Consider the following 14,309-nt stretch of genomic DNA (forward strand, 5'->3'; position numbering starts at 1 on the left):
ATCCATCCTCTCCCCTCCCCCACTTGCTCGCCTCGTAGACGCATCAAAACCTGCTAACCAGGCTCAATGTCCGCAGCCCTCCTCTCACCTCACCTCCGTTCACTAGCTGACATTAATTAGCTAGCGGGGGTGGCCCCTCCCCCCCCAAAAGGCATACTGTCCCCTCCCACCCAGTCCCAGAAGTCAAAGAAAAGCTATGTAACCCATACAATTCAATAAAATAACGTATAACATTTGCAACAAAGAAAAGGAACAAAAATGCCAATCAAACCAAACCAAAACTTAAACTCTATAACGATGTGAAGTCAAGTATGTTACAATACAGTGAAGCACGATCAATGACCACTAAAGCGAGGTTGTAGTCCAACTGAAGGCTTTAATAAGCTAGATGTTTCCCCTAGCAACTCAGGTACAGAATGAAGGCTGCTGGGGTGGCACGGGCTCTTACACCCCGCCTAGCAGGGCGGAGCTACCATACAGTTTGACCAATAGGAAGCATACAATATCTACCAATGCTGTTCCAGCATTACCAGGTACCGTAATACCTCTACACAGACTACCACATACAGGTCAGTGAAAATAAAGTTATAACATTTATACATTTTCCAGCTCCCCAATCACAGTCCACGATCTCTCTTCCAGCTCCACTCCTCACTTCTGTCCCAAGCCTCTGCCTTCATGAAGGCCGTTTCAAAATAAAAATCTTTGGCATTGTATGTCACCCTCTGCTTTGCCGGATATACCATACCAAATCGCACCCCCTTGTTGTACAGTGCTGCCTTCACTCCGCTGAACGCCGCTCGTCTCTTCACCAACTCCACCGTCAAGTCCTGGTAAATCCGAACTCTAGCACCATCCCACTGCACCTCCCACTTCTGCGTCACCCAGCTTAACACCTTCTCCTTCATGTGGTATTTATGGAAGCAGATAATTACTGCTCCCGGAGGCTCATTTATTTTGGGTTTCGGCCTTAACGACCGATGAGCTAGGTCCAGTTCATACCGGGAGGGGCCTTCACCCTCCCCCTTCAACTCCCGTACCAGCCTCCCCGAACAGGTGCCGGAATGTGGCGACTAGGGGCTTTACACAGTAACTTCATTGAAGCCTACTTGTGACAATAAGCGATTTTCATTTTTCATTTTTCAACTCCACCAGCATCCTAGCAAAGTACTCTGTTGGCCTTGAGCCCTCTGCCCCTTCAGGCAAGCCCAGAATTCTCAGATTGCGCACCTCGAGCAGTTCTCCAAGTCCTCGAGCTTTGCTTGGAGTCCTCTGTTGACCTCCACCAACCTCCACAGCTCGTCCCTCATCAAAGTGAGCTGGTCGCTGTGCTGCGACATGGCCTCCTCCATTTCCTTCATCTTCTCGCCCTGCTCTCTCACCTCGACCGATGTCTTTGCCACAGCTACCCTCACCAGGGTGATTGTCTCCTCCACCAATGATTTCAGTGCGATTGCCATCTCCTCCCTCGCAAACTGCTTCTCCAGTTCCACAGCAATCACCTTGGCCATCCTTTCCACTGTAAGTAGTGCGGCCCAACACACGGTCCGGCACCCGCCATCTTGTCAGCGCTTTTACTGGTCCTCTCATTCTTCACAATTGTTTTTGGCATCCCTTAACCACTTAGTATGTTTCTCCTTCTTTCTTCAATCTTAAAATAAATAAATAATTATGATAAAAAAATTTTAACATTCTTTTTAAATAAAAATTAAAAATAAATTAAAACAAAATTCAAAAATCAAAATTCAAAAAATCTCTTCCCCTGGGACCGGACTTCAAACATCCCAAAGATTCATTTTCAGCGGGGATACAGAGTGGAGGCATTTGATGGCGGTTTTGGAGAGGTTTGGGATTGGGCTACGATTTGTGGATTGGGTAAAATTACTGTACAGGGAGCCGAGGGCAAGTGTCCACACGAATAATATGAATTCTGAGTATTTTGTTCTACATCGAGGGACCAGGCAGGGGGATCCTATGTCCCCCTATTGTTTGTGTTTGCGATCGAGCCTTTGGCCATCACGTTGAGATGTTTGGGGATGTGGAGGGGGATAGTACGGGGGTAGGGGGGGTGGAACATTGGTGGCACAAAATTGGGGTGCTCCGTAGATATAACATCACTAGTTTGGTGAGGAGGGTGAAAGCGGATTTGGCAAGATGGGATTGTCTTCCTCTATCGCTGGCAGGTCGGGTGCAGACAGTTAAGCCTGGTATGGAGGGCATTAGCTATGAGGAGCGGTTGAATAAACTCGGTTTGTTCTCACTGGAACAACGGAGGTTGGGGGGCGACCTGATAGAGGTCTACAAAATTATGACGGGCATAGACAGAGTGGATAGTCAGAGGCTTTTCCCCAGGGTAGAGGGGTCAATTACTAGGGGCCATAGGTTTAAGGTGAGAGGGGAAAGGTTTAGAGTAGATGTACGAGGCACGTTTTTTACACAGAGGGTAGTGGGTGCCTGGAACTTGCGACCGGAGGAGGTGGTGGAAGCAGGGACGATCGTGACATTTAAGGGGCATCTTGACAAATACATGAATCGGATGGGAATAGAGGGATACGGACCCAGGGAGTGTAGAAGATTGTAGTTTAGTCGGGCAACATGGTCGGCACGGGCTTGGAGGGCCGAAGGGCCTGTTCCTGTGCTGTACATTTCTTTGTTCTTTTTGTTTTGAATGTATTGCCGCGGTTTCCATTCATTTTCAGTGCTTGCCGATCTTTTTATCAAAGGTGTTTTTAAGGAAGTAGAAAAGATGATTACCTTGTTTCTTTGGGGGGGGGGGGGGGGGGGGGCGGGGGGGGGGGAAGGTGGCCAGGATTAGGAAGGTGCTGTTGCAGAGAGTACGGCAGTCAGGGGGGTTGGATTTCCTAAATTTATTGTATTATTACTGGGCAGCGAATGCTGAGAAGGTGCGGAGTTGGGTGAGGGGGTGACCCACAGTGGGTTAGAATGGAGGAGAGTCTATGCAGAGGGTCGGGATTGAGGGCATTGGCAACAGTGCCGCTCCCGATGGCCCAGGGAAATACACAGGGTGTCCGGTGGTAGTGGCGATGCTCAGGATCTGGAGGCAGTTGCGCCAGCACTTTAGGTTGTAGGCGGGGTCAAGGGAAATGCCGATTCGAGGGAATCATAGATTTGAACCTGGAAGTTGGGATGGGAATTTTCGGAGATGGAAGTGAGGGCATTAAAGATTTGTTTCTGGCAAGCTGTTTTGCGAAGTTGGAGGAGCTGGGGGTGAAATATGGATTGGGGCAGTGGGAGATGTTTAGATATATGCAGGTCCGAAATGCTGCCATGAAGGAGGTACAGAGCTTTGCGATTGCACCGTCCCCACACTGTTGGAAGAGATATTGACGGCGGGGGGGATTGGAGAAAGAGGTGGTGTCGGCGATTTATGGGGTTATTCTGGGAGAAGATAAGGTATCACTGGATGGTGTAGCCATCTGGAATGGCCACTTTCGGTATACAAAATGGACGCTCAGAGAGACTCTCGGGAAATATGGACAATACTAGGCAACAAGCAGGCACAGAGCCTGAATGTATATTTGGAAAGCAGTCAGCAGACGGAATCGGAACTCTGGGTCGATTTACATATTGATGGCCCATCTCCGATGAACAAAGGACTAATACTCAGGTAGCTGATACTGTCTCAGACATCCCGGCACCACTACCCCAACCAAAAGACACAAACAAAGCAAGGCCAACGACCACCTAGGACACGCCCAGCCATCAGGGCACCCGCCTCTTTATTGATTTAGATCGATGACAATGATCAAGAAGCTGCCCAATTAATTGAGACTAAGTTTAAGGCCCACCTAAAAGCGCGCGAAGCCCCTCCAAGTGTAAGAAGGAACCCCCACCAAAGATTCAGCCTCTTGGATTCGGCTTTCAAGCGGAGAGACCCATCCACCAGCATCAGTTCAAGGTCAACGCTCGCTACCAGACGGACGACCTTAGCTGTACTCCTGTTACCTTTTTGAACCCAACAGCCTCAGATCTGAACAACGGCCATTGTGCCTCTGACCTAAGTGGGCACCCGAAGTTAAGTATAAGTGTTAGTGATAGAGATAGTTTCGTTTGTAGCATTATTGTGCATGAGTAGATATTACTATGTGTAAATAAATACCATTGACTTTGAACTAACTAACTGGTGTATTGGCTCTTTGATCGGTATTCGGGATGAACCTTGTGGCGGTATCGAGAGATACCTGGCGACTCTGGAAGTATACTCATAATTAGGATTAAGAAAGGCGATCATATTGATTGCTATATTTATAGCAAGTAACAGAGCAACAATGGGATTAAGGAAAAGTGAGAGGAAGAGATGGCGGAGGGCAGGGAGGAGGGGTTGTGGTGTGAGGTGCCACGGAGGGTGAATACGTCAACATCATGTGCGAGATTGAGGGTGATACAGCTGCAGGTGGTGCATAGGGCGCACCTCACAAGTGCGAGGATGAACTGAGGGGGCAGAGGATGTTTGTGAAGGCAATGGGGGAGGGGGGGGCACAAATCACGTTCATATGTTTTGGTCCTGCCCAAAACTGGAGGGGTATTGGAGGGAGGTCTTCAGGGTAATCTCAAAGGTGGTGCACGTGAGATCGAATGAGGTTCCCTAGAAGCCATATTCGGGGTGTTAGATCGGCTGGAGTTGGAAGGCAGTTGTCGGAGGCAGTTGTCTTAGCCTTCGCCCCGCCCGAAGGCGGATTCTGTTGGGGTGGAGGTTGGCTTCCCCGCCCTGTTCCTCGGCATGGTGGGGGGACCTGCTGGAGTTCCTAACACTTGAGAAAGTAAAGTTCGAGTTGAGGGGGAGGATGGAAGGATTCTACAGCTCATGGGCCTTGTTCACCATGTATTTTCACAAATTGGATGACATTGAACATTGGGGGGGGCGGTTGGAATGTATAAATTAATGATGATTCTTTTTCATTGGTGTTTTGTATTCAAAATGTTTGGAGCTGTTTGAGGGTGGGTGGGATGAGGGGATTGTTGGCTCGGGGATTGTCATTGTGTTTGTTGTTATTGTTAATTATTTGTTGTTGTAAATGTGATGAAAATGTGAAAAAGGAGAATAAAAATAATTATGACAATTTTTTACTTTAAATGAACCCTTTCCCACTATTAGGTGTAATAGTGGAACAGAAACTGCTGTAAGTATTGAATATATATTGTGGTGTTCCAATTACTTTAAATAGTTTAGGGGCTGGTTTAGCACAGTGGGCTAACAGCTGGCTTGTAATGAAATGAAAATCACTTATTGTCATAAGTAGGCTTCAAATGAAGTTACTGTGAAAAGCCCCTAGTCGCCACATTCAGGCGCCTGTTCGGGGAGGCTGTTACGGGAATTGAACCGTGCTGCTGGCCTGCCTTGGTCTGCTTTAAAAGCCAGCTATTTAGCCCAGTGTGCTAAACCAGCCCCTGCAAAACAAGGCAGCAGCGCGGGTTCAATTCCTGTACCTGCCTCCCCGACCAGGCGCTGGAATGTGGCGGCTAGGGGCTTTTCACAGTAACTTCATTGAAGCCTACTTGTGACAATAAGCGATTATTATTATTATCAATCCCCTCAATTGCCATTGTGTCTTTGCCTTGCTTTAACTCGCAAGTTTTAGCAGAACGTGGAAAGCTGTGGATGTGATGTTCAGTTTAAAAGTGTGTGGATATACTGACCCAATTGAGCAATGAGCATGTGTTAGTGGTAACTCACATCAAGGGAATGCATGCAAAATATGCATTTGAGCTAAATGCAGAACTCAGTAGGTCGAAGCAGACTTCCCAACATGCCCGTACATTTTAATATCCCACCTGGACTCTAATCCTCCAGGTGAACACTCCCTTGAATGAAGCTCGACTGTGATAGCTGCCATTGGTCAGCACTCATTGCCCTGGTTCACGTGAAGGTTTGCCACTTGGATACGGTGTTAGAGAATCCATTCACTGCACTGGAACCTGGCTCAGTCAGACTGGATAAACACATGAGAAACAAGGGCAGGACACAACAAACAGGGACATACGATAGATACAGTTGGGAAGTTCTGCTTTATAGTATGTGCAGTACAAAACATTCAATCCCCCTTCAAATCACCATCTGGCATCGTGTAATGAATTGCATGGGCAGAAATGACTAAGTAGGGGAGCCTTCACATTTCATCAGTATTCTACAATATAGAAGCAAATGATCATTTTTATAGTACGAAGTCTTACAACACCAGGTTAAAGTCCAACAGGTTTGTTTCGATGTCACTAGCTTTCGGAGCGCTGCTCCTTCCTCAGGTGAATGAAGAGGTCTGTTCCAGAAACACATATATAGACAAATTCAAAGATGCCAAACAATGCTTGGAATGCGAGCATTAGCAGGTGATTAAATCTTTACAGATCCAGAGATGGGTTAACCCCAGGTTAAAGAGGTGTGAATTGTCTCAAGCCAGGACAGTTGGTAGGATTTCGCAGGCCAGATGGTGGGGGATGAATGTAATGTGACATGAATCCCAGGTCCCGGTTGAGGCCGCACTCATGTGTACGGAACTTGGCTATAAGTTTCTGCTCGGCGATTCTGCATTGTCGCGGGTCCTGAAGGCCGCCTTGGAGAACGCTTACCCGGAGATCAGAGGCTGAATGCCCTTGACTGCTGAAGTGTTCCCCGACTGAAGTGTTCCTTCATTCACCTGAGGAAGGAGCAGCGCTCCGAAAGCTAGTGACATCGAAACAAACCTGTTGGACTTTAACCTGGTGTTGTAAGACTTCGTACTGTGCTCACCCCAGTCCAACGCCGGCATCTCCAGATCATTTTTATAAAATAGTTATGAGTAGATGTGAGAATGTTATAAAATTGTGAGAAATAATAGTTAAAGAAGGAATGCTGAGGTTGTGGTTTCTGAGGAATAAGGTTTGCTCACTCTTTGTCCCAAGTTCAGGGAACTCTTCAGTTCTTGTGGGAGATAAAATACAACACAGTCAATAGCTTATCGTTCTCCAAAAGGGTTCTAACGAGGTTACAGAGCTTCTTCAGAGACAGGTCTCTTATGGACAAACCAGATTTTGATCACATAAAGTCACAATCAACATTAAATAAATGAGATGGTCTGACAAGAGACAAGTTATAAGGTAATATCAGGGGCAAGGGGAGGCTGGAAAATGAGATGTCGACTTTGTGTATCTATCTGCCCCTTGGATAATTGAATGAAAAGACATGATTGAATGAGCGATTAACATGAGACGGCCACCAACTCCTTGAAAATAAGGTAGATAAATGGGTAGTCAAGAAAGAGAAGACACACACAAAAGGACAATGCTAAAGCCTTTTGGCAGCCTGAAGAGATAGTTACGTCTGACAGCAGAGACCAGGCCATTCAGTTTGTCTGATCTGAGACCAATAAACCTTCTCACCTGTCACGGGTTGAATGTCTACCCCATACATTCTGATCAGGTGTTGTATTTAAACTGTTACTCTCGATAAACCACTTTAAACCTATAATTAAACTGTGTGAGGAATGTAGGAAATGTTTATATGGATTGTATTAAAAAAATCTGTTGCAGTAATGTTATTAAAAGCCTGCGTTAGGGTATAGATATATAAATCTGTTGCAGTAATAATTTAAAAAATACTGATTGAACAAGCAGGCAGATGGTGTGTCTGCAAAAGATACAATTATGATCTACCAAAAGTGAGATAATCATTCATTCCAACCATGTACTTGTTTACAATGAGATTCTTAATGGAACATTGTTATAATTGCTGGAGATTCCCCGGAGAGTAGATAATTTAAGATTTTGGCGTGGATTCTCCGCCCCGTGACGCTGGAGACCTGGATCGTGATTGAGCTGAGCATCGGGCGCCTGCCACAAATCAGGGTTGGTGCAGGATGCCGAACCGACTGCCATGCTCCGGGGCACCACTGGTGGTGACAACATGCCCTGCGCCTGATTGCGAAACCTGTGTTTGCATGCGTTAGCATACCATTCATGACAACTGGTTAGACTCCTCAAACGTTTGAGAAATCTGTTAGTCCTGATCAAATCTTAGTGGTATCAGAAGTAGGATAACGGAGATAGAAGTTACATATCTTGATTTGTTTAGTTTGTGAGAACACTGGGATTGGATAGGAAAAAAAGCAAGAACTGCATGGACAGTGAAGGGTGTCTTGACATTTTAGCAGTTTTATACATGATCTGCATGTGGCTGTCAGTTTCTCCAATTATCTGTGGAATGAATCATACCCTTGTGCGTACGGTTCCCTGGTGCACACAGCCTTCCAGCACCTTGCCCCAGTTTGTTCTTCGGATGCAGGTGGCAAAAGCGAGTCAACAAGGCTGAGTGCAATAAAACTCAACCACTTATTTTGGAACTATAATCATAACCTACATTATGGACACGTTGCACGAGGAGTTCCTGGAAGCTGTATTAAAATCATAGAATTTACAGTGCAGAAGGAGGCCATTTGGCCCATCGAGTCTGCACCGGCCCCTGTAACAGCACCTGACCTAAGCCCACACCTTCACACTATCCCCGTAACCCAGCAACCCCACCTAACGTTTGGATACCACGGGGCAATTTAGCATGACCAATCCACCTAACCTGCATATCTTGGGACTGTGGAAGGAAACCGGAGCACCCGGAGGAAACCCACACAGACACGGGGAGAACGTGCAGACTCCGCACAGACAGTGACCCAAGCCAGGAATCGAACCCGAGTCCCTGGCGCTGTGAAGCAACACTGCTAACCACTGTGCTACCGTGCTGCCCAGTAGTCCTCTCCCTAACTCAGGGATCCTGACACCAACACAACACAACTTGCACCTAGAAAAATAACCGCTTGGTTGAGGTACTTGGAGGCTGTGTCAAAGAGGAGAAAAAAATATTGAAAAATATTCCATATATTTTGTCTGCAGCAAATAGAAAATTTCACCCCCAAGTTATTTACATTTGTGTTAAATGTCTCTGATTCAGGAATTGCCTTCAGCAATGGAGAGAGATGGAAACAGCTTCGCAGATTCACTCTCTGCACTCTGAAGAATTTTGGAATGGGGAAAAAGAGTGTTGAACAGCGGAACCTGGAGGAAGCCCAGTTTCTCGTTACAGCTATCCGAAATAAAAAAGGTTTCTGAATAGAATACTGGAGGAATTTCATTTTCAAATCCAAGTCGAGTTGCTATTTTTTTTCAAGTTCCAAACCAAAGATAGGAGTGAAACCGAGTGATAGGATGTGGCATGGAAATGGTACAAGGGTTAGTGAAGAGTTCACGGTCCAAAATTATCTTTGCCCTTGATGGACAATTAAATGATATAATAAAAATCTGAAAAATTTATGTTACCCAATTCATTTTTTCCAATTAAGGGGCAATTTAGCGTGGCCAATCCACCCACTCTGCACATCTTTGGGTTGTGGGGGTGAAACCCACGCAGACACGGGGAGAATGTGCAAACTCCACACGGACGTGACCCAGAGCCGGGATCGAACCTGGGAACTCGGCACCGTGAGGCAGCAGTGCTAACCACTGTGCCACCGTGCCGCCCTGACCGCCTTCACTTTTTGATACAGCAGTTGGATGAAGAAGTGGGAAAAGGACATTTGCTGTCTGTTTATCCCTCAAGAGTTTGGTCAGCACTTGGATCTGTGGCAATTAACTTGAGGTTTAAAGAAAGAAACATTCACCCTGGGCTTCCACCCCAGTCAATGTCCAGTGTCTCCTCACAGATGGATGTCAAGTGAAGGCAGGTTTCTGTCCTGGTTGCAGTGATGCCTTCCCACACCACTGAATAACCTGTCTACATTAATGAAGAACTGGAGAGCTGCTCAAGCTCAACCCGGCAGGAGTCGTGCACTTCAGGAGAAAGGAAGAAAATAAAATGAATTCATTTTACATTGATCCCATGGATGAGGCGTTTCAGTATGTGCAGCAACTTGCGGTTGCTCTTCTTAGAGAACATAAGGTTAAGGGGGAATTTAAAAAAGATGTTCAAAATTCAGAGGAGTTTTGGGAGTACAAGTGAGTAGCATCCTTTTCTGGTGGGAGGTGGATCGATAATCAGAGGACACAGGTTTAAGACATCTGCAAAGGGATTAGGGGAGATAACAAAAAGTTATGATCTGAGTCATTGCCTATCAGCATGTTGGCTGCAGACTCAATTGTACTCTTCAAAGGACAATTAGATATACAGTATATTTGAACAGCAAAACATTTCACAGCCCTGGGGAAACAGTGGAAGAGTGGGACCAATTGGATAGCTTTTCCCAAAAACCAGCACACACAGGATGGGCTGAATGTGCTGTAGGTTTTTATTCTCAATAGTTATTCAGGAGGTTTTACTTCTACAGGCATCTGTTATAACACGCTGGTTTGTGAAAAACTGTTCTCTGTATGTTTAGGTATTTATCTTGCTGTTAGCAAAGGGATAGTGGCACCAACATTCCGAAGGTTAAAATGAAAGTGAAGAGGTGGGATTTTCCGTTATAGCGGCAGAGTGTTGACAGCGTCCTAAACGCAGGAGATTTTTACGACAGCGTCAGCGGGCTGCTAGGAACAGCGATCCTGCTGGATCATGGGGGGAACAGCGCTCCTGGCCGCGGTGGAGGATAGGAGGGCAATCCTGTACCCCAGCCTGGGCCGCAACATCCCGTGCAGCACCGTCCGGCGTATGTGGAGGGAGGTGGGACAAGCCGTCAGCGCTGTGGGGCACACCCCATCGACCAGCGCCGCAAAAAGCTGCATGACCTAACTAGGGTAGGGTGCGTACCCAGCAAACCCCCCACCCCTCTCCCAGGAGGATGGCACAACCCCCTCCCTGACCCCCATGGGCTGCACCCACCCATTCCAGCCACATTGGCAGGGCGCCCTGTGCCCCTATGCCATCGTATTGCCAACAGCTGCGTTGCATGCGTCGGACCACCTAACACTGATGTTTGTTCCCCCTCAGGAGAAGGGCGCCTACAACCACAGGGAGCAGGAAGAAAACGGAGGGGGTCCATCCGTACTGCACCCTCTCACCGTCCATGAGCAGAGGGCACTGGACCTCGCAGGCGGACCCGAGGACTTGGAGGTTGCCGATTGCCAGGTCGGCGGCGCACCAACAAGTGAGACTCCCCTGCCTGACTCTACCCCCTCACCCCAGCACCCCACTCCACACCCTAACCCCAGCCCCCCACTCCACACCCTCACCCCAGCACCCCACTCCAGACCCTCACCCCAGCCCCCCACTCCACACCCTCACCCCAGCCCCCCACTCCATACCCTCACCCCAGACCCCCACTCCATACCCTCACCCCAGCCCACCACTCCACACCCTCACCCCTGCCCCCCACTCCACACCTTCAGCCCAGCCCCCCACTCCATACCCTCACCCCCGCCCCCCACTCCACACCCTCACCCCAGCCCCCCACTCCACACCCTCACCCCAGCCCCCCACTCCATACCCTCACCCCAGACCCCCACTCCATACCCTCACCCCAGCCCCCCACTCCACACCCTCACCCCAGCCCCCCACTCCACACCCTCAGCCCAGCCCCCCACTCCATACCCTCACCCCAGACCCCCACTCCAAACCCTCACCCCAGCCCCCCACTCCACACCCTCACCCGAGCCCCCGACTCCATACCCTCAGCTCAGCCCCCCCACTCCACACCCTCACCCCAGCCCCCCACTCCACACCCTCACCTCAGCCCCCGACTCCACACCCTCAGCCCAGCCCCCCCACTCCACACCCACACCCCCCATCCGCCTGTCTAACAATACATGCTGCCTTGTGTCTTACAGGACCAGCCGCCGGTTGTCCCAGGCCGTCCAGCATACCAGTGCCAGGTCCAGTGGCCCCCAGGGACGCAGGCCACGGCGGGGAGGGCAGCCGTCACAGAAGCCCTGCCAGGATACGGACACCCAGGAAACTTACACACAGAGGACACCCAAAGGACGACACACCAGACACCGACACAGAGAAGACGGACACAGAGAGGACGGACACACAGAGGACGGACACAGAGAGGTCGGACACACGGAGGACAGACACAGAGAGGACGGACACAGAGAGGGCGGACACACAGAGGACGGACACACAGAGGACGGACACACAGAGGACACCCAAAGGACGACACACCAGACACCGACACTGAGAGGACGGACACAGAGGACGGACACACAGAGGACGGACACAGAGAGGACGGACAGAGAGAGGACAGACACAGAGAGGACGGACACACAGAGGATGGCACACACAGAGGACGGACACACAGAGGACGGACACACAGAGGACAGACACACAGAGGACGGACACACAGAGGCCGGACACACAGAGGACGGACACAGAGAGGACGGACACACAGAGGACGGACACACAAAGGACGGACACACAGAGGACGGACACACAGAGGACAGACACACAGAGGACGGACACACAGAGGACGGACACACAGAGGACGGACACAGAGAGGGCGGACACACAGAGGACGGACCCACAGAGGATGGCACACAGAGGACGGACACACAGAGGACGGACACACAGAGGACGGCACACAGAGGACGGACACACAGAGGACGGACACACAGAGGACAGACACACAGAGGACAGACACACAGAGGACGGACACACAGAGGACAGACACACAATGGACGGACACACAGAGGACGGACACACAGAGGACAGACACACAGAGGACAGACACACAGAGGATGGACACACAGAGGACGGACACACAGAGGACAGACGCACAGAGGACAGACACACAATGGACGGACACACAGAGGACGGACACACAGAGGACGGACACACAGAGGACAGACACACAATGGACGGGCACACACAGGACGGACACACAGAGGACGGACACACAGAGGACGGACACACAGAGGACGGACACACAGAGGACAGACACACAGAGGACGGACACACAGAGGACGGACACAGAGAGGGCGGACACACAGAGGACGGACCCACAGAGGACGGGCACACAGAGGACGGACACACAGAGGACGGACACACAGAGGACGGCACACAGAGGACGGACACACAGAGGACGGACACACAGAGGACGGACACACAGAGGATGGACACACAGAGGACAGACACACAGAGGACAGACACACAATGGACGGACACACAGAGGACGGACACACAGAGGACGGACACACAGAGGACGGACACACAGAGGAGAGACACACAATGGACGGACACACAGAGTACGGACACACAGAGGACGGACACAGAGAAGACGGTCACACAGAGGACGGACACACAGAGGACGGACACACAGAGTACGGACACACAGAGGACGGACACACAGAGGACAGACACACAATGGACGGACACACAGAGGACGGACACACAGAGGACTGACAGACCGGACACTGATACACAGAGGGGGGGCGACACAGGGACCTTCAGGCCAAGGGTTGACGCAGGAGATCCTGGACTTTGGCTCTGATGGCGACATGGACTTTTCATCACTGCTGTCTCCCACACCCTCCTCCATTGCAGAGACTCACCTCAGTTGGCAATTTAGTGATGAGGCTTCCGGGACGCTCACTGGGGCGCACCACACAGCCGTACCGGTATAACAGGTGGAGGTAGGAGCAACTGTGGGGCCGGACGGCCGGAGGGCAGACCGGCCCCAGCAACCATTAGCCACCCAGACGGGTCCCAAGTTCCTGCAATTACCACAGCCACCCAGAGACCCAATGCAGTCAGACACCCAGAGACTAGACAACGGGATGACGGCTGGCTTCCAGTAGCTGCAGACACAGTTGGAGGAGACCATCCGCGTCCAGGAGCAGCGAGTGATGCCGGTCATGGTTTCCACCCAGGCCAACACCACACGGGTGGCGTCGCGGTGGAGGCAGAGGGGGCAAAGGTGTCGGACATGGGTCAGGTTATGCAAGGCATGGGGCTTTCTGTGCAGGCGGCATCCGTGGCCCAGGACAGTGCTGCCCTCTCACAGGCAGCCATGTGCCAGAGCCAGCTGGAGGTTGCAGCGGCTCTCCGCAGTGTGGCCGGGTCTCAGCAGGCCATGGCTGAGAGCATCGGCGCCATAGCCCAGGTGCTGGTTGGTGTCGCACAGGCCCAGAGGGAGGTGGCGCTGTCCCAGGCAGTGATGGCCCACTCCCTGAGCTCCATCGCTGCTAATGTTCAGACCCTGGTCGATACCATAGCGGGCCTGCAGGACTGGCAGCAGCAGGTGTCGGTGTTGCCTCGGGGCATGTCTGCGCTCGCACCTCCCTCCCTTGGAGAGGCCATGGGGCCACCGGCCCCCGAGAGAGGAGGGGGTGCTGGGGCACGTGCCGGTGACTCCTGCAGGGGAGGTCCCGGAACACCGCTGCACCTCGGACTCCCCCCA

The 14,309-nt window shown here is 50.6% G+C and overlaps 1 protein-coding gene and 2 long non-coding RNA genes across 3 annotated transcripts in view; 1 reads left to right on the forward strand and 2 right to left on the reverse strand.

Moving 5' to 3' along the window:
- LOC140402302 (cytochrome P450 2C3-like) overlaps positions 1-14,309 on the forward strand; it is a 121,320-nt gene that overhangs the window by 71,193 nt on the left and 35,818 nt on the right. Inside the window, exon 3 of the mRNA XM_072489984.1 lies at positions 8,936-9,085. Within this exon, the coding sequence (XP_072346085.1) occupies positions 8,936-9,085 (150 nt within the window). The remainder of the gene's footprint in view (positions 1-8,935; positions 9,086-14,309) is intronic.
- LOC140402306 (uncharacterized) lies at positions 357-6,136 on the reverse strand. The gene is made up of 2 exons (XR_011938120.1): positions 5,794-6,136; positions 357-1,651 (listed from the first exon to the last, which is right to left on the reverse strand). It is a non-coding gene; the product is annotated as an uncharacterized lncRNA (long non-coding RNA).
- The window catches only part of LOC140402304 (uncharacterized), a 148,832-nt gene continuing 144,170 nt past the window's right edge, over positions 9,648-14,309 (reverse strand). The window contains exon 6 of the long non-coding RNA XR_011938118.1: positions 9,648-9,810. This is a non-coding gene — a long non-coding RNA (uncharacterized lncRNA). The remainder of the gene's footprint in view (positions 9,811-14,309) is intronic.

Source organism: Scyliorhinus torazame, chromosome 25, assembly GCF_047496885.1.
Source record: "Scyliorhinus torazame isolate Kashiwa2021f chromosome 25, sScyTor2.1, whole genome shotgun sequence".
In the NCBI taxonomy this organism is placed as follows: Eukaryota; Metazoa; Chordata; class Chondrichthyes; order Carcharhiniformes; family Scyliorhinidae; genus Scyliorhinus; species Scyliorhinus torazame.